The 19,030-nt window shown below is 53.3% G+C and overlaps 4 protein-coding genes across 4 annotated transcripts; 2 read left to right on the forward strand and 2 right to left on the reverse strand.

Moving 5' to 3' along the window:
• Positions 1 to 4,082: 4,082 nt before the first annotated feature.
• LRP88_09579 (beta-glucosidase) lies at positions 4,083 to 6,846 on the reverse strand (the record flags this gene model as incomplete). The annotated part of the gene is made up of 3 exons (XM_083246063.1): positions 4,083 to 6,106; positions 6,157 to 6,545; positions 6,650 to 6,846. The coding sequence occupies 3 exons, from the start codon at positions 6,844 to 6,846 to the stop codon at positions 4,083 to 4,085; spliced, it is 2,610 nt and encodes an 869-aa protein (XP_083097176.1).
• A 2,257-nt stretch (positions 6,847 to 9,103) lies between these two features.
• LRP88_09580 (delta(14)-sterol reductase) lies at positions 9,104 to 10,668 on the reverse strand (the record flags this gene model as incomplete). Its single annotated transcript, XM_083246064.1, has 3 exons — positions 9,104 to 10,194; positions 10,247 to 10,551; positions 10,607 to 10,668. 3 exons carry the CDS (start codon positions 10,666 to 10,668, stop codon positions 9,104 to 9,106), a joined length of 1,458 nt encoding a protein of 485 aa, XP_083097177.1.
• An 826-nt stretch (positions 10,669 to 11,494) lies between these two features.
• LRP88_09581 (mannose-6-phosphate receptor binding domain-containing protein) lies at positions 11,495 to 12,458 on the forward strand (the record flags this gene model as incomplete). The annotated part of the gene is made up of 2 exons (XM_083246065.1): positions 11,495 to 11,850; positions 11,903 to 12,458. 2 exons carry the CDS (start codon positions 11,495 to 11,497, stop codon positions 12,456 to 12,458), a joined length of 912 nt encoding a protein of 303 aa, XP_083097178.1.
• Positions 12,459 to 17,434: 4,976 nt separating this feature from the next.
• Positions 17,435 to 18,807, forward strand: LRP88_09582 (uncharacterized protein; the record flags this gene model as incomplete). Its single annotated transcript, XM_083246066.1, has 3 exons — positions 17,435 to 17,593; positions 17,733 to 18,515; positions 18,574 to 18,807. The coding sequence occupies 3 exons, from the start codon at positions 17,435 to 17,437 to the stop codon at positions 18,805 to 18,807; spliced, it is 1,176 nt and encodes a 391-aa protein (XP_083097179.1).
• Positions 18,808 to 19,030: the final 223 nt, after the last annotated feature.

A 19,030-nucleotide genomic window follows, 5' to 3' on the forward strand; every position in this document is an offset into this window, starting at 1 on the left:
GCATATGTCAACTGCAAGGAATTTCGCATGCATGTCCCTCCTGCATCTGCCCAGTTTATCGTATCTTTGATGCATCAAATTGAGGCTGCTTTTTGCCAAAAAAAACCATTATCAAAATGTTCAGTAGATGCCTGTTCCAAAGAAGGATAGTCACGTGTGGGGTTCGAAATACGTGGGTAGCGGAGGGCTTCGTAGTCACCAAAAAGCAGGAGCCTGAATTTCCAGAACATTTTTTCCCTCTATACCGCTACAGAAGTTCCATAGGCTTCCCCCTCCGTCGATGTCCACTGAGCCTCTCCACAAGTGTTCCTCGCCAGCGCATGCAGGCAACCGTCGGCAGTTGTTTTTGTGACCACTTGCCGAGGGGTTTGCCCTATCAAACCTCGGGCGCCCCTTTTTGCCCACTGTTTGTCCCATTATCATTGCGATATCAACTTGCCGTGGAACCGAACTGTCTGTGCCTCGCTGGCGAGATTCCTAACACCTGATCCGCACCTGGTTGCAGGATCAGTCACCTGGCGATCCCTTCTCGCTCACTCCGTTTTGTGATACAGTCTGGGTTTGCAGGAATGGGGAGGGACTTTCAAGAATTTGGTAAGGATTATTGGTCATTGGGGTTATCTGGGAGAGAATAGAAAATCAAACTAACAGCGTCCCATCAGAAATAGACCAAAACCAAGAGAATGCCAGACCCGCGCCGCGCGGACAAGTCGAACAAGAATGGACCACCGGGGCCCCGAGACAAAAAGAACGATGAACGAGGACGAGGCCAGGCTCGGGTCCCAAGGCCAGCACAAGCACCCTCAGTATGGCTCGGGCGAACCACAAGGCGAACCTGAATCCCCCCAGGGCCTCAGTGGCCTCAACAAAACCACAGAGGTACAGATTCAAGTCATCTAGCCGAGTCTGTGGCAGCAGGACTGCCTAAGCTCCCTCTAGATGCCATCTGACCACTCACTCTCCTCCAAATCCCTGCTTCAACTACCCGTTAGTCCTACGCAAACTCAACAACATCAGTGGGGGAGAGACTGTTGGCTCTTACCTCTATGGTCCTAAAGACACTGACATGACGCACCAAGACTTGTCGGGCAGCAATTCACGAGTATTTCACGAAAGGGATGGCCTCGCATTTAAATAGCACCTTTTCCTAAGTACAATGTGTTCCCCCCGCCTCGCAAGGTTTCCCGAATACAGAAGCAAAGTGGACTCCATGTTTTTCGAGGACTTGTGGAGGTTGATGGTTCGGCTAGGACAAGCCACACAATCTTGATTATAGGCGAAGATGTGCTACTCATGATATGTGCTGACTTCGGGGATAGATACAGTTTTGATTTTCTTGCCGATCCATTGCCTCACCACGAGGACACTACGGGCCGATTTGGAACCTCGATGACGTGGCCATCGGACGCCGGATACGAAACTCTGTTCACCAAGTTCTTGAAGGAGAAGGAATAGGCGTCGTGATACGGGATCATGGATGATCACTCGGTAAGAACTTCCCTCTCTTGCAGAAGCTCGGCAGTTGGATGATCAGACTAACCTAGGATATCCTCGGGACTGCTCTGGGAGATGACAAACTCTGGCTCTTGCTGTCGAACGAGGTGTTCCGTTCCTCACGGAGACAGGGGGGCCGTTGGGCAGAGTAGCAAAGAAAGCAGCTGACTACGAATGCTTACGCTACTTAGCACAGAGGGACAAGAAACACAGCCCAACACCTCCAAGGACGCTGGACTACGCGTTCATGGAGTCCACTATCTGCCGAATCTCTCACAACAGGGACCTTTCCGTGTTCAAGACGTCAGTGGCCTACACAAAAACAGGTAATGAACCACAAACATGGCCATCTCCGGAGGCGTGAATGATCCAGGGGCCGAGGCGGATGAAAGTGGAAGTAGCTCCGTATCTATATGTTTCAAGCCATTGATAGAGTCGTACAGTCTTCTCTAGGTTCTCAGGGCAGCAGACAGCGGAGCATTAACCCATCAGCGAAATGATTCTCTTAATGCACCTTGTTTGTCGAAATGCTCCTGACCTCGTTTCGGGGTTTCCGCCAAGACTATCACGCCACCTTACGAGAGGAATCAAGAGGAGGCATATCGTCTTTTTGCACATTTTGTTAGATACACCACAGGTAAGCCAAGTGCCACTCTCCCAATTCTCCTCCAAATCTTTCTTGTTACCAAGAATCATACTCTGTTCAACTTCACCGGTCGAGACAGGATGTAGCTGATCCAATCCTTATCTAGAAACAGATCCCACTTGTCTCAGATGACCACACTCCATGTCCTCCCCGACGACCAACCCCTCGCCTGCATTCTAGGTCAGCAGATCCTCAAGATAGGGGCACCCGAGCCGAGGGTAGAGAGATGGCAGCGGCCCAAGATGAAGGATGGCAAGATGACAAAGGGGGGGTGGAAGAGAGTGAGGCGACATCCATTTCATGTTCTCACAGCGTATGAGATGAGGAAGGATGCACTTTTCATTACCCTCAGTTTGTACCAAACGGCTGGCAAACCCTGACTTCAAGGTTCGTGGCTTTCCTAAGCTGATCTGGTCTCCTGACTTCCCCTCAGTATCCCTTGAAAATCTAAAGATTCAGGACTAAGCCCCGTTTGTCTCCTTTGGTCTAGAGTTTTGTTGTCCATCGAGCCATGTTGTCTATTTCAAATGCTAAAATTGGTCTCGAACAGAATCCCCTCGAACACACACCGACCTCCAATCCTCTCTCTCCCCTGCCCCCCCGAGTGCTATACTAGCCATATATTTTACAAGACAAGACCATCTTCGGCGTGTACTATCGCTCATGAGAATATCTAGACTAAGGAATGGGTACTATGGCGTCGAGGATGTATCCTGCAGGAGGTTGGATGGTCTTTAGGAAACGGGTACTGCTAAGCATTCTAGAAGAATCTTCCAATCCAATCTCTGCTATCTCCCGTCCCTGCCCCCGAGACGATTGACCTATCAAAAGGATAGTTCGTCTAATACAGGATGCCATGGGCCCCAGTGCCCTGAGGTAATCCTCAGCCCCCCTCCAAGTATCTATCAACCGACTACATCTCCATTGTTCAAACCATGGACTAACAATTGCTCCACTGCAGAAATTACTTGATACTCGAACGTGCCCCTATCTTCGTCCCAGCGTCGGCCTCCGAACCTACCAAGTCTTGGCCCCACCCCATTTCAGTTTCCACAGACGATACAGTATCGGGATACCCGCTCTCTTTGTCTACGATTCCATGCAGCATCGGGTTTGAAGCCAATATTCTGCGAAACGCTATAATCTTTGCTATTCGGCTAGGCATCTTGTCTCCATGGGAAAAGTCCCTTGATCTACTGAGTGTCTGCCATAAGATAACCAGTGTACGCCCAAGAGCTCCAGCTGAAGCAGATATCACTTGTTGCTTCAGATGCCACACGGTCACAGTAATCTTCAGAAAACCTTTCAGGATGTTCCCTTGAGACTTTTCACCAAATAAAAACATCGTTTTCTTGCCCGAGTTCGTTTTCCACCAGTATTTGTCCAATATTCGTCCAATGAGTACCACGTGCTTCCAGAAGAATCTAACTAGGTTGAGTGTTAGTATGTTGAGCCGGGAGCTAACAGGAGTTCTTCCTCAGATGTACCTCTACCCCCGATGCACACGATCGTACCTCGGCTCCCGAACAGTTCTCCACGTACAAGAAACAGCCCTCAAGTCCAACAAGTCGATGTCGTGATGGGCGATACCGCGTAACACTTGCGTTCGAGAATCGAGACGATACCGAAGTTTAGGATAACACGGAAGAGAATCGAGGAAATATCTACAGCCTACAGGAGGGAGCAACGGGCGTCAAGGGATTTGTATTGATATGGGGAGTCAGTCGAAATATAGACTAGTTACGGAGCAAGTCACAACGAAGGCACAAAGGAGGATGTGAATAATCGTCATGTTCCTCATAAGACGCTAGACCATATAGGTACATTAAGACACTCAACGTGCTTGCTTGCTTGTGCTATGCCTGTAGCCATCCGAGGCTACTCATGAAACGCCAAAAGAAAGAAAAAATAATGCAGTCTGCCACCCTTCATCATGCGGTATCTACTTCAGGGTTGCCTTGAGAGGCAGGTTGCGGGAGCTGCTCCCGACATAGACGGTCTTCTCGTAGTCTGTAATAACCCAGTTCTGAGAGACGACATCCCAGTTGCTCAGGTCACGACGAGTGATGTCAGTTGTAAATCTGACACTCTGACCAGGGGCGATGTTCTCGATCCGATCAAAGCCGCGGAGGACGCGGACGGGCTCGTTCTCGCCGCCGTGACTAATGTAGAGCTGCGGAATCTCGTCCGATGTGGCGTTTCCAGTGTTGGTTATAATAGCACTAACGGTGTACAACACATCCCAAAGGTGAGGGTTTCCACCTGGAGCACCAGAGGATGGAGGTCGCGGCTGGGCTGAGCCATCGAGAGCTCCGGGGGGCAGGAACTCTTCGGCCGTCTTTCCGTAGTGGGGATCGCCAGAAGCCTCTCTTCCGGAAGAAGAGGTGTTCAACCAGGGGTAGATGAACTGGTAGATGTAGCGAATTCCATCGGGGAACGTGTAGTCGGCAAGGTCGGTGCTGTAGTTACCAAGGACCGGAGCAGCAATCGTCTCGCCAATAGGAGGATCGAAGGGAATCTTGTTGTGAGCTTGCACGTTGAGTTCAGAGTACTCAAACGTGGTCCAGGACAGACCATGGCCGAACTCGTAGATGGGAGCAGACTCATCGTTGGACTTGCTACCGTCAGTACTGGGAGAAACCTGATCAAAATGACGATAGTCAATGAAGACTCCCTCCGTAAAATCATCTTGAGGAGCGCCCTGGCCATTATTGGGCTCGTATAGGACATCAGTGCCGTAACTCTTTCGGGTGCGACCCCATGTGAAGGGGGAGCGACCAGGGCTTGCTTTGCCGTAAAGGATGTCAACAAGAGCATTGCCGGACTCCTGTCCAGGAACACCAGCCCACACTATGGCGGTAATGTTCGGGTTGTCATACCATTCCGTCAGGATGACAGGGCCAACAGTATGCAGGACAACAATGGTGTTTGGGCAGATTGAGGAGACGTTCTTAATCAGGTCATCACCCTCGTTCCACAAGGTCAGGTTCTTTCGATCGCCTTCGTTGCCGTCAACATCGATATATCCTTCTCCGGCATTTGCATTGGCAAACACAATAGCCGTCACGTTAGGCTGGCTAATGAGACTCCGTGTCTGTTCCCACTGGTTGTTCCGCAAGACGCTCTCGTAGCGAGTGCCGTCGAGGACAGCTTGGTTCTGCAAGGCCTGGTCGGGAGTAACGAGGTAGGGGAACTGGGCTGTTCCTGAGCCCCAAGACATGGCCAGAGTGCCGTTGTTGCATCCGCGGTCGTTACAGCCGTTAGGACCGGCAGGGTTCGGGCCGGCGTCCTCGCCAACGACGGCAAGGAACTTGGGCTTCTTAAGGGGCAACGAGCCAGAGTTCTTAAGGAGGACAGTGCCCTTGGCGGCCGAGGTTCGAATGTGCTCGCTGTGGTCATGTCGAACATCAACACCGAAGTTAATATGTTCCCAATTTTCTTTGGCAGCGGCTTGAACGTAACCATAAGTGTCTCGAGACCAGGAAGAGAAGTTGATGTCAGGAAGGTCCTCAACAGTCTTGCCAACCTTGAAGAATGCCGCCATGATTCTCATAGCCATGTCGTCAATACGCCAGTCGGGAACAGTGCCGTTGACCACAGCGAGGGTCAGGTTACCACCCCAGAAGCTGTATCCGGTGTTGAATAGAGTGTCACCAGGCATGGTCATGTCAAGGCCTGCAACAGCGGTAGCGGCTCCAGCATGCTGGGCTTGCCAGTCGCTCATGACGAAGCCCTGGAATCCCAGTTCGTCCTTGAGGATTCCGTTGAGAAGTTTTGAGTTTTGGCAGCCGTAGGAGTTGTTCACCTGCTGGTAGGAGCACATGATGGCACCAACTCCCGCCTTGACAGCGTCTGCGAAAGGCCAGAGATAGAGCTCATGAAGAGTCTTGTCATCGACGTTCGAGGACAGGGACTCGGTGATATTGTAGCCGCGGCCCAGGGATTCGGGAGCCTGGCGATGGTGCTCTAGGTCGTTATTAGCAAATTTATCAGCGAAGAAAGAGAATGGAGCATACCTTGTTCATTGCCGATGTAATGCTTAGCACAGGCGATAGTACCACCATCTTGAATGCCGCTAACAGTCTCGGCCATGGCAACTCCAGCAACGTAGGGATCAACCGAGAAACCCTCCCAGTTGCGGCCGCCGGTAGGAGTACGACCGAGGGGACCAGTAGCAGGCCCAAGTGCAACATCGATACCTTTCTCACGATGCTCGGTGCCCATCAGGAGGCCACGTTGGTACCAGAGGGCACGGCTCCAAGAGGCGCCAGCGGTAATACCAGTGGGAAAGGCAGAGTTGTAGTCAGACAAGCGGATGCCGAGAGGGCCATCCTGCATGCAGAGACCGCGCATTCCAAAACGAGGGAGTGAACCCACGTTGCCGACGCAACGTTCACCCATCCATCTACCTCGAGTGTTAGCAGTGCTAGTAGAGGGTATAGGAACCTCGGGAAGGAGGTCAAAACGAAGCGTCACGTCAGGAAGGAGAGAGAAAAACAAGTGACTCACCCGACACCAGTGGTCAAGTTGACCTTTTCAAGTAGGGTAAGTTGTGAGACAAAATCTTTAGCCTTGATATAGGCTTCCTCCCAGCCAGGAGCGGCCGGGTCCATCCATGGGGAAGGGTAATGGGGAGGAGAATGCGCGAGAGTGTTATTCTTCACACCGAGCTGTAGTGGTTTCTGGTCAGCTTGCGAACCAACCATCGGGACCAGCCCCGAAAATGCCGCGAGAACAACGGTGAACCGCATCTTGTCGATCCCGCGGAAGTAGATTTGTTGATTTATTCCTCGTGTTGGGCTTCTTCTTCGTCGTCGTGCACTCCTCGTACATGCGCCCAAAGGCGTAGATAGAGAAGAAAAAGAAGAACAGCAGAGCACCCAGGAAAAGGATCACAACAAATTTCGAAAGAACGAGGTCGTAGTTGGGACGAGCAGTGGGGGAACGCATCTCGGAAAACACAGCGGCAAAGGAATGGCGGATAGCTTGAACTTGTGCAGGGGTTGTGAAGCGGAGCGACGATGATGATTTGCGGTGGTGAAAGGTGGAGGTGGAGAAGGCAGAAGGGAATTGTGGGAAGATGCAAGGGTTGTGTGGGCTAGGGGAGGGGTCCTTCAGTGGGAAGGGGGCTTGCTCACCCTGGGAGGAGCTGCAGCGTCTGTGGCAGTGGCCAGCAGAAGGGCCCCGAGGAGCCAATCCGACCTCATTCTTGCTGTATTTTTCTGTTTGACGGTTAGGTATATGTTGGTATTTGTAGAGAGAGTCTCAAATATGGATAGTACAAACATTTTATCTGCTCTGTATTTTTGTGGCTTTGGAAATAGGTCTGCGTTGTGTTCGGCCCATCTGCCGTATGCCCCTGGAACCACTGGAGAGCAGTCAATGGGACGATATATAGACCAGGCCCGAGGATTCAAGCCTGAGGGGATGCAGTCAAGCAGGAGGGAGATGGCCTTGATATAAAGAAAGACCGAGACTACTGGTCAATTTAAAGTAGACCCAGCAGCCGCTGTGTGGCCTTTTATGTGCCGTCGTGGATATTACTCTCGTGCCAGGGCATCCGAACAAGCGCATGTCTTGGGCCCAGGATCTTTGCCCTCTCCCTCCCCTCTTCTTCCTAAATGCTCACCAATCCATTTTTTCTCTTGGCCCCGTATCCCTCCCCCTCAAGAGGGCTCCAGACTTGGTACGACTATCCTTCAAGCACTCGGAAGCTTTTTTGGCCCAACTCGATGACACGCTCCAGAGCGAAGAACCTACCGCCGATCGTTCGTCGTACCCCACAAACCCTCCAACTGAAGCTAGGGCGTCCAACAGCCCGGCATTGCCAGGCTACGCCCCCCCTGCGCTCGTGGGGAATAGGGCCGATGATGGACCAGTTCGAGCAGTTGCAATGACGGCAGTCATGGGCTCTTTGCTGCGAAATGACCAGCTGATGCTCTGCTTCGGCTTTACTCGACCGACAGGCATCAACCCATCTGCTCCGATTGTCTACAGATGTAAGGTTCTGGCCATGTTGACGTCAACCTCTTTTTACGTGATGCATCCGAGTCTTGCATTGATCCTTGTCGAGGGCAGAAAATCGATAGTGAATCCAAAACTCCCGGGCTGGAGATGGTGATCGACATGCTAGCTTTCCCAACGGCGTAACGCAGTGTTCAGTTTCATCTCACTCGATCCCCTTTCTTCCACGCGTTTGACAGCTGAACTTGACGTACACGTTTTTGTTTATGTACAATTGGGGTTTCTTCTAGCTGACCAAGACACAGGAACAGCTTTCTCTCCTACGTCCGACAAAGCCTCCAATGGTTACCTTTGCCCCCTGGCTAGAGATGACGCCAACAGCTTCGAACCCTTGTTCCTCACGTCCTCCCCGCATCCCAAAAATCCCCCGCGTCGTCGACCGATCGTCCGTCCATCGGCCCCGCGCTCTTCGGCCCGTTTCGACTCCAACGAGGCCTCGTGGTGCAGCACGCTCTAGTCTCGCTCTCTCCACGAGAGAGGGACCATCCGTTGACCGAGTTTAAGCCCCCCCTCGTCCACAAGGTTACAGTTTACCCGGATTTCCCTCTTGCCATGCAGAAGCAACGTGGTATAAGCCCATCCTGTGGAATTGGTGGAATTGGTGGAATTGGTGTTCCGTGGTACAGAAGTCGGGTTGCTACAGGTTCTCACGCTCCGGCTCGTGTTGGTCCCGACCCGAATGTGGACGAAGGGATCCTCAGATCAAGCAAAATAAGGTTAAAACGAGTACACATGTCTAGAGGTCGTAGAGCTTGATACCTGTCTAGGCAGGTGAATCGTCTTGTCTATTTGTAAGACGGTCTCCCGCAGGTGATCCATCACAATGGCCGACTAAAGCCTTGATCGACCCATTCTACTTGCATATCCCTCTCCCTATGCCAACAACACTCTAGGCTGCTGTAAAACTTGATCCTTGGCTTCCCCATTGCTCCAGACCCATCAGTAGATTCCGGGGATGATCCGGTAGCGGACCATCTTGCGGTACTTTTCCCAGTCCTCGCCGTACTTGCGGTGACACTTGTCGTCGTCACGGCGCTCGCGGTGGATGAGGAGGATAGCAAAGTACAGGATGTAAAAGTAGGTGATGAGCATGCCCCATCCCTTGGCCTCCCCCTGGACAACCTCTCGGCCATCCCGCATCACGAACGCCCCCTCGGCCTGGGCACCGGCGCTCAGGATCTGGTAGCCAGCAAGGCCGGTGGGCAGGCAGTAGGGCCAAGACTGGATCCAGTCACCTAGGTAGTTGATGTGTCGGGCAATTCCCCACCAGCCAGAGATGAGGAGCTTGCTGCCCTTCTTGGTCTGGATGTACTTGAGCTGAGACACCTTGGGATCGTTGGGGTTGGTTCGGAAGTTGTTCTTCTCGCTGTTGGCAGAGCGGAAGATGTAGAAGCCAAGACCAATGAGGGACAGCATCACGGCAAGACCAACAGGACCGAGTGAGACAGGGTGCACAGCCAGGTACCGGGTCTGCAGGGAGTAGACGAAGGGCACCCAGACAATGTCACCAAAGGCAAGCATCATTCCGAAACCGTCAGTCGTGATGTCCATGGTGGTCAGGATGGCTGGCTCGTTCCACCAAGAGTCAAAGACGTAGACGGCCTGGACAAGTGTGATGCAGATGGAGCTGTCAGTAACGTAGCCGTAGTTGCGGTACTGCTGCGCACACCAGGAGCAGTTGAAGATGATCCAACCCATCATGCCAGGTCGGAGCTCCAGCCACTCCTTGAGGTCCACCTCGCCAATCAGGGGGATGACAACCCGAGGGTTCAGCTCGCGGCCAATGAACCAGTCGTACAGCATGTTGCCCGTGTGCCCTCCCGCAGCGAGCTCACGGTTCTCCTTGTTTCCCGGCTTGACGCTGAAGCTCCGGACGTAGACAAAGGTGGCCACGGCGTACGAGAAGATGGTGTTGGCGGTCAGGATCTGGATGAAGTTGTCCGAGATGAAGGTCCAGACGGGGAACTCGGCGCCCTGGGCTGCGGTTCCGGCGGCGAGAATAGCCAGGGTGAACGAGCTGCTGTACAGAGCTAAGACAGTCAGCACTTTATTCCTGCAAGAGTTGGGGACGTTGTAACACACTGTTGAGTCTATACTTGAGACGACCCCCAGAGCGCAGCTCAGTACCCTCAACCTCATGAGCGGGAAGCACGCGGTAGAGGATCAGAGACAGCAGGATGTAGCCAGCCGTGGCAGCAGAAGCCTCCCAGTTAACAAGTCCAGCGAAGCCATCCTGAGGCCATCCAACCTCCTGTTTGAGCTTGTCGAGCGAGAGGGTCTTGGGGCTCAGCAGAGACGGCGCGGGGCAGCCCGAGATGTCGTTGCAGACAAAGTTGAAGACGTAAACGAGGACGGGGAGGAGGAAGGAGATGGCGAATGCACCGGGACTAACACATCAGTTAGTAAGTAGTCTGCAGTCGTGTTAGTCGAGGGTCAACTCACGGTCCAAAGAACTCGTAGCCATGCTGCTCCTCAGAGGCAGCCTTGCTAGACTTGGGGGCCATCTTGCGGTGGGCGAAGCTCGTTGTGTCGCGGGTGCAATTGAGCAAGGGTATGCAAGATCTAGGAGGGATCTCGAGATGTTATAAAGCCCCTGAGAAGCCACTTCCTCACAAACAACTAGCAACACTCAGGTTTTCAACGCAGAGCCCACCATTGGCAAAAAATCCTTTGCCTGAATGCACGTACGCACACGTTTGCCGTCGCGGAGTGATCGAGTTCCGCGTCGGCTCATTTAAAAGCGGCCTGCGCAACAACATGGGCCCCGCTGCCCGTCGTATTCGGCTCTGAGAGCAATTGACAAATGGAGAGCTTCGATAAGCTTTCAGGGGGAGCACGGAGATCGGGAGCCAAGGACGCCGACTTGGACAAGCTTTATTCCGGACAAATACTTAAGCCGGTGTCCTCGTCATACTCGCTCGCCTCTCCCTCCCACCCTGTCCTTGGTGTAGCTGCCGGCCAATCACCAGCCACCATCGCCACGGGACCAAGCCCCCCTAAACTCTCAAGGGCAGGCTGCCGGGGGTTTAATTTGGAGAAGACAGTTTGAGGTTTTGAGTGTCGATGGGGAACGCACGCGTAATCAAGGGATGCCATACACTTTCACTTCGCAACTTGAACCTGTTCATCTTCAGAGTCGATTGAAGCCTCATTTTTTGTATGTCGAGATTTTTTCACGCTCTCTCTACCATTAACGTTCCTTCTTTTTTGGTCTGTGACGTCTAGTTGACCAGGTGCTGCTGTCGCGATTCCAACTGCTGAATCTGCCTCGAGGCGCGACCACGACCCTCGTCCATCTCGTCCGTTTAAACGATCCCTAGACACGTCGATATGCGCTTCCGATCATTGCCTTTCCTCCTCTCCATAGCCTTGGCCGTCAGCGCAGAGCCGGACGAGCTGCCGTCTACCACAACCCACGCCCCAGCATGTACGGCTACGTCGCATACCGGTAGTGGCGGCTTCTACGACCTGCGGCCGGACATGGCGGTGGTGGCCGACGACAACACAAAGAAGTCGGCCGTCACCAAGGATTACTTCTCCAAGGGGTATGACTATGGCAGGAACTTTACGCTCAACATCTGCGGCGCCGTTGTCGATCCCGTGCACGATGTCGTGGGTGTAGATGCTGGTCTGTGGCAGAACGTAAGCGCATACTACATGTCGCGCGGAGAGATTATTTCTATAGGGTTGGTTGACATGAGTATATCCCTGGGAGAATGCGCCGGCTAACAGCAACAGTTCCCAATCGATGGATTTGCAGAGCCGAGGTCGCAAGCTGGTTCTGCAATACACCGGTGGCTCTCCCTGTGGTGAGGATGCCGAACCGACAAACGTATTCGGACGACGGAGCGAACTCAGCTACAACGATGAGGATGCAACTTACACCCCCGTACCCGAGGCCTCTCAGGAGCCCAAGCCGATAGACACTCGAAGGCGCAAGTCAACCACCATCTCGTTCCACTGCGACAGAGACCCTGGCAGCACCTCTGCCAGCGTCTCTTTTGTGGGAACCGACCCTGAAGAGTGCGCCTACTTCTTCGAGGTGCGGTCCTCGCACGCCTGCGCCCACGCCGAGCCGCACAAGCCTGGTAGTGTAGGCCCCGGCAGCATCTTTGGGCTGATTGTGCTCATCGCCGTGCTCGTCTACTTCCTGGGCGGCATCTTTTACAACCGAACCGTGGCCCACGCCCGCGGCTGGCGCCAACTCCCCAACTACAGCCTCTGGGCCGGCATCTGGAGCTTCATTTGCGTGCGTCGTCCCCTTTCCTCGAAACGGGAGAGATATCTTCCCTGAGTCACGATATACATCAAAAAAGGAGATTGTGGGACTGACGGGGGGATGCTTTTGTTTCTATAGGATCTGTTTCTCCGCCTCCTTACGGCCTGCATCCGCCGCATCGCTCCTCGGCGTGGCTACAGCAGAGTGAGCTCGAGTCCCAGCCGAAGGGATCGCAACAATGAGGCTGAGAACCGGCTGATTGACCAGCTGGACGAAGAGTGGGAGGATTAAGGGAGTTTTAAATTTACCATGGGTTCTGGTGTTTTTTTCTTTCTCTATGGGGGTGTTCTTCTTTGAAGCTGGGTTTCTTCTTTGTATCTAGACGGGGACACACTGGAGTTTGATGGGGTTGCATGATTAATGGGTCGAGACACGCTGCATTATCAACTAGCTCTGGAAGACGGGTTGGTATGTTGGGCAATGCCATGATGTTATTATTCCACATTATTTGAGCAAGTGTCTGACCGGCAATGTGTAACTCCTCAAGCCAGCTCTGGATCTGAGGGGATGTGGTGCTGTTGGAGTGTCGAGTTCAGTTGGTTACCCTAGAGAGAAGCAAAATACCTAGAAATCAAGGCCACAGCAGATGAACCTTCGACCCACGGGTTCGTCATGGGTAAATTTGCCTTAATAGACAATCTCCAATTAGCTACAGCAAACCACGACAGACGCTGCAGAAGTCCAAATGCAGAAGTGTTTGCTTCGTGACGAACCACAGGCCAGAGGCGCATCTTCAGCGCAGTCTAGTCAAGCCCCCAAGAGGGTCTGAGCGAAGCAAGCAAGACAGACATAACGCACACTGCATTCACAAGTGTGAGCGGCACGGCCCATCCCTAAGGTGATGTACTGTACCTAACATAGTAGTCACTGTTCTTCTCTCTCTCTGACTGTCTCTCCAAGCCACACTCGGGGCACGGGCCTTGGGGAAGATGTCTCTTGCAGAGCCTGATCGAAGAACTGCTCTAGCGTGGACTTGCAGATGGGGATCCTACCACTCGGCAGCAGGCAAACATGCGTTTGCCCAATTGCCATTGACTTGTCATGCATGCCCTGATGATGGGCAATCGGGCTCTTGGTCCGAAGATTGACATGACGCTGCGGATGCACTGGATGCATCCGGATCGAGCGAGTTGAGCGAGCCCTCATAAAAAGCAAGGGTGGTTTGTGTGCTGTCCTTTCTATTCTTCCTATTGTGTGCGTGCGTGTGTGTGTGTGTGTGTGTGCCTGTCTGTTTGCTTGTTTCCTCACGAGATCTGCCTGGTGCAGACGAACAAGTGTCGAGGGATATGCACTCATCGTCTGTGACGTGACAAACCGACGAGTCGTCAGGGGCCGAGGGCACAACCTGCCATGTCATGCCATGTCACTCCAGGCCCTCCTCTGGCTACTGTCACTTCTGAGAAGAGACGAGGGAGAGCCCTGCCCCACCTTTGGCTCTCAGATCTCCGATCCTCAGATCGATTCAGCCCCAAGACGATCAGATCATATTATGGTCCCCCCCTACCAAAGCCCACTCAGACTTTAATTCCCCGTAGAATGAAACACAAGATCAGACAGATCCAACCTTGGATCTCGCTTGCACTCAGATCCACGGACCCGGAAATCGGTTCGATCCAAATCTGCACTGCACGATGAATGGATGGGGGATGGGCAGGGCAGTGCAGCTGCCTCCAATAACGAAAGGGGGGAGGAGACAAAAAAAAGAGAGGACGAACCCCTGCCCTTGTTTCTCTCAACGGTTGCAGTTCCCCTTGCCCAAGCCAAAAAGCGTTAGGTGTCTCTATTTTTCTTCCAACGGGCACCAGCAACGGTTTTCGCGTGGAGACGGGAAACAAGTTTTTGTGTAGGTAAGCACCAAGTCTTATTCTGGCGACATCCACGGTATCATGAAGGGTCTCGAGTGTGCTTCCAAGTAAAACACGTTGCCTCTTTGTCTACGTCAATCATTGAGATACCCGGGTTTGCATTGAATCACAGTGGGCCAGCATATTTTTGCAGTGGCGAAGCAGCAAAAGTAAAAAAAAATGGCACGCCCTTGACTTGAGTGGCAGAAGCTCCCTGCATTCAGTTTGTTGCCCTCTTTAGCCGAGTGCACAATTTTTTTGCCTGCCCAGTTCAAAAGCCTGGATGGAGAGAAAAAAGTGACATTCGAGAGAGAAGAGGGATCCTGAGAGGTGTTCGTCCTCCCGTTCGTAGTCCAACTACGTCAACATGCAATGCAATCCTGGCAGGCAAAGCAATTTTCATGTAGTTTCCTCAGGGCCTGCAGAGCGTAAGCGGCAAGTCTAGCTGCTGAGGCCAGAGACGCTAAGAATGGTGGGTGGGAAATGTGGCAGCAGAGGAGGCGAGCAAACTTGGGGAGGATCGTCGTCCTGGAGATTTGATTCTGTCGTCTTGAGCTCTGCGAGAGGCTCCAAGAGGAAACTCAAGTGTACTGGGGCTTGTTCTGTCTGGCTTATCGAGTACAGAAAGGGGAGAACTGAGAGATCACGGATCATGGGATCATCTTGGAAGCAAACAATTTCTGTAACCCGTCCTTGCCGTTCCAATCTCAGGTCCCTCGAGTCCTGTCTTGCCTTGCCGTTGCCGACATTGGCTGGTGGGCTCCCAATCGCTCCCGCGTTTCAAGCCTCTTCCGTAGAGAACCATGGACGGGTTTCCCAAAATCGAAGGGCCTGCTTAAGCCAAGTGATCTCGGCCCCAGAGGACCCCGTCTTCCGAGTAGTTGGAGGGTGTGCCAGCGTGCGTCTCTCCCCCCCGCTGCCCTTGATTACAGACACGCCCCCCTCATGGTCAGCATGCAGAATGTCTCTCTTGGAGAAGACACCCCGTGGGCCGTTATCCTGGGCACACCGCCCCCCTGGACGCCATCATGCGGGTTCCCACGCGGCGACAGGGCAGAAGCCGTGCGACCTATCAGTTCCGGGTATCTGGTATGCGACTTTCGCCCAGGAGGGAAAGGTCGCCTTTTCCTTCATTAGTCTCGACGACCACGGCTCAGCCCGAGGATATCAAACTTGCTCTGTCCAGGGCTGAACCCCCCATCCGAAGTTGAGGGAGCGTGGGAGGGGCGAGGAGGGGGAGTGTATACGACTCGGCGGCGGCGAAGACGGGAACGGGAAGCACTGGGAGTGGTCGAGCTCGAAATGTTTGGGTCTTGCGTCGGTGTCTGCGAAATCAAGGGGGGAGGAGAGTGGAGAGGAGGACAAGTTCTAATGCACAGAGTTAGCAGCACGACCAGATAATGATTTCTGAGAGCAAGAGGAGAGGGAGAAGAGGGATCTGGGGAACCTTGTGCCCTGTGTCGGCGGTCTGGAGCAGGTGATGTGCATGCTATGCTGAGTCCCGACATGACACGGCAGTGACCGACTTTTTGAAATTATACGGAGATCCATGGAAGACTGGCAGACTGCAGGTATGCAGCCGGGCCTTATGCAGCGAGGCGATGAACTCATGGGGTAGCACAAGGACAGATATCCATTAATATTTGACTACTACGAAAAGGTAAATGTTCAAGTTGCGGTCACAGATTCTGAATCAATGCACGAATGGTGAATTAAAGAGAAATGCCAATGTGCATACCAAGCTTATCATCATCACAAACTTGTCCCTCCAGTGGTTTTCCCTCTAGCCTGGGGTGGACCACCAGCTGCAGCTCTCCGAGGGGCTCTCCCTCAAGTTTGCCCTCACCATCCTTTTTTACTAATCCGGATAATTCAAACATGGCCCCGACGAAAGCGGCGGGGGTCTCTCTCCTCTCCCCTTGGCGTGCAGACGTCAGTGCCCAGGTTAGGGCCAGATCTGAGCGAGTGCCACCACCTGCAGCTAGCCCACCTCCCCGGCATCAGATGCCGTGCTCTCAACGGCTCAACTTTCAACGATTATGCCGAGTGGCTGCCAAGATTTAAACTGCCCATCCCTGCACTGTCTCTGACCCGTGTGGCTTTAGTTCGCAGATGATGGGCTTGGACGCATATGGCCAGATTTCGACGTCGACATCCTCATGGGGCCAGCGCCACCGGGGTAGGCAAGCAAAGTAAGAAATATTTAATCTACGGGGGGGTGATATCGAGAGCGATATGCACTGCCTACGATGCTCAAAGATCCTGTGGGGGAGGGGGGGGGTACGTAGATAATGGAAAAAAAACATGCAGGCGAAAAGGGCGACGAGCGTCTTCCCGGGAGCCTCCACCACGGGAAGGGGAAAATACGACGCTGGAATAGCCTGTCGAGGAACTACAGGCCAGGGGCGAGTGTGTTGCGTGCTCGAGCAAAGGGAAATCGGCGCTGGTGTGGCTGACGAGCAGGTATATCAGATGGCCTGTCCCCCCAGAGATCCAAGGGGATGCATCACCTCAGATGAGACCTCAGATTCTTCTCAGATCCTCCTCAGATTCAGTTCCCACTCGTTGCCAAATTCTCCTGAATAGGAATAGACCCCTGTTCGACGCCTGAGGAACCCTTCTGGCGGTGCCCTGCCCCCCATTGTCCCGTCAACCTCAGACGTCACCCATTGGCCCCAGGCAACCTGTGCGGACACAGTGCGCTAGAGCATTGTCAACCCTGTGCCCACCGTTCCTCTGGACGAACAATCGAGGCTTCCATTTTGGGACATATCTCAGATTCTTCTCAGAATGGTTTTTAACCGTATTGATCAAGACATGAGGTCGTTCGCCGGAGGGGGGCTTCTGGCACCAATATATAAACCCCCTCTGAATTCTGAATTCTTCTTCCCTTCTCCTTCACACTTCACAACATCATCTTCTCGATTTGCTCCTTATCCAAGTAGCAGATCTTCAAACCTCTTTCACATCAACCCATCGCCAACATCAAGTATGTTCACCACCCACCCAACCTTCTGATACTCTTTTCTCTTCTTTACATGCAATCTCTTTGGCATACTGACGCTCCGGCACTTTGCAGATCGCTCTTTGTCCGCACATTGTGGCGGTCAACCCTTCTACGACAAACTACATTCTACCGCTGTCAACATGTTCGAGAACTTCGACTTCCGCGTCACCGCTGAGCAGATGCAGGCCTATCAGCAGTGGCAGGCCGCTATCATGCAGAACTTCCGCAACCTGGGCATTGATCCTGGCCCGACCTTTGAGCCACTTGCCATCGACCCTGCTCTCGAGCAAGCTGTCCAGGTATGTATCTTCATTTCTTTTCTCGTCTCTATCTTTTCTCTTCGTCTTGGCCCTTCCCCTCTTCCATCATTGACTCTTCTGCGGTCTTGGGCTTCACCTATCATCTCTACATGACTTTGATAACTGACCACCACCTCAGATGCAGGCCATGAACAACGCCGCTGTTGCTCCTCAGGCCCAGCAGAACATCCAGGCTGCCCCCGTTGCCCTTCAGGAACCCATTGACCAGGGTATCCAGAACAACGGCGACATCGTCTTCCCTACTTTCGATCCAGTCCACCTTGATGCCAACCAGCTCGTGAACATCGTTTCCGCCGACCCCGCCAAGGTCGAGCAAGCTTCCGACTCTGACCACGACACCGAGATTGCCCCCGAGTACGAGGATGACGTCGATGCTGAGGGCGAGCCTGCCGACTTCCAGGATCTCATCGGTTTCCCCAACCCCGTTCCCATGGCATCTGAGGATGTCGCAGCCCTTGTTCGCCTCAGCGCTCTTCCCACCGACCAACTTTCTCAGGTCATCGTCGATCTCCAGAACAGCCTCCAGCTCAGAGAGATCAACATGATGCCTGGTGAGGAGATGGACATTGACCAGCCCGAGCAGATTGACGGCATCCCCACCTTTGCCGACGCTCCTCTCTCCGGAAGCAACGACATCCAGAACCATCAGGTCCAGGCGCAGCCCTTTCAGAACGCCAACCGATCTCGCCCAGACATCAGAAGCTTCCCCCCTCCCGACCACAGCTGTCGCGCCTCTCGCGACCAGTACCTCATTGATCGCCGCGCGGATGGCTTCACTTACCGTGAGATCAAGGAAGCTGGCGGGTACGCCGAGGCCGAGCCCACCCTTCGGGGTAAGTGGCGGACTTTGACGAAGGATCCCGAGCAACGTCTTCGAAGGCCTGTTTGGAAGCAGCACGATGTAAGTCATATCCACCTTGAACTTCCTTTTGACTTGTGCTAACCGTCTTCCTCTACAGCTTGAGTTGCTTCGCCGCGTGACTTACCGATGGTTCACCGACAACAACAAGGAGGTCGGAGATGCGCGACCTCCTTGGAAGATTCTGGCCCAGGAGATGTTCGACGAAGGTGCCAGTTACCACTTCGGCAGCGGTACTATCTCCAAGATGTGGGACGTCGTCCACGCCGCCGACCGGGACAACGCACTCCAGGAGATCGCACTTGCCAACGCCAACGCCAACGCCAACGCTTGAGCAACACTTCACTCCACGGTTCTTCACGATGGTAACGATTCTCACGACTAACGAGCTGATACCCCATTTTCAACTTTCCAATTGCTTCTTTCAAAACACACAAAAACATGGTGGCTCACAAGGATTTGATTTCACGTTGCATTTGCTCTTCATGTTCTCTAATGGTTTCTTTCTTCTTCATGATCATCGCTGCGCAAGGGGTTCAAGGTCGCACAGAAAAGTT

This window comes from Fusarium phalaenopsidis, assembly GCF_050370095.1.
Source record: "Fusarium phalaenopsidis strain FUZ10S chromosome Unknown contig_32304, whole genome shotgun sequence".
NCBI lineage: Eukaryota > Fungi > Ascomycota > Sordariomycetes > Hypocreales > Nectriaceae > Fusarium > Fusarium phalaenopsidis.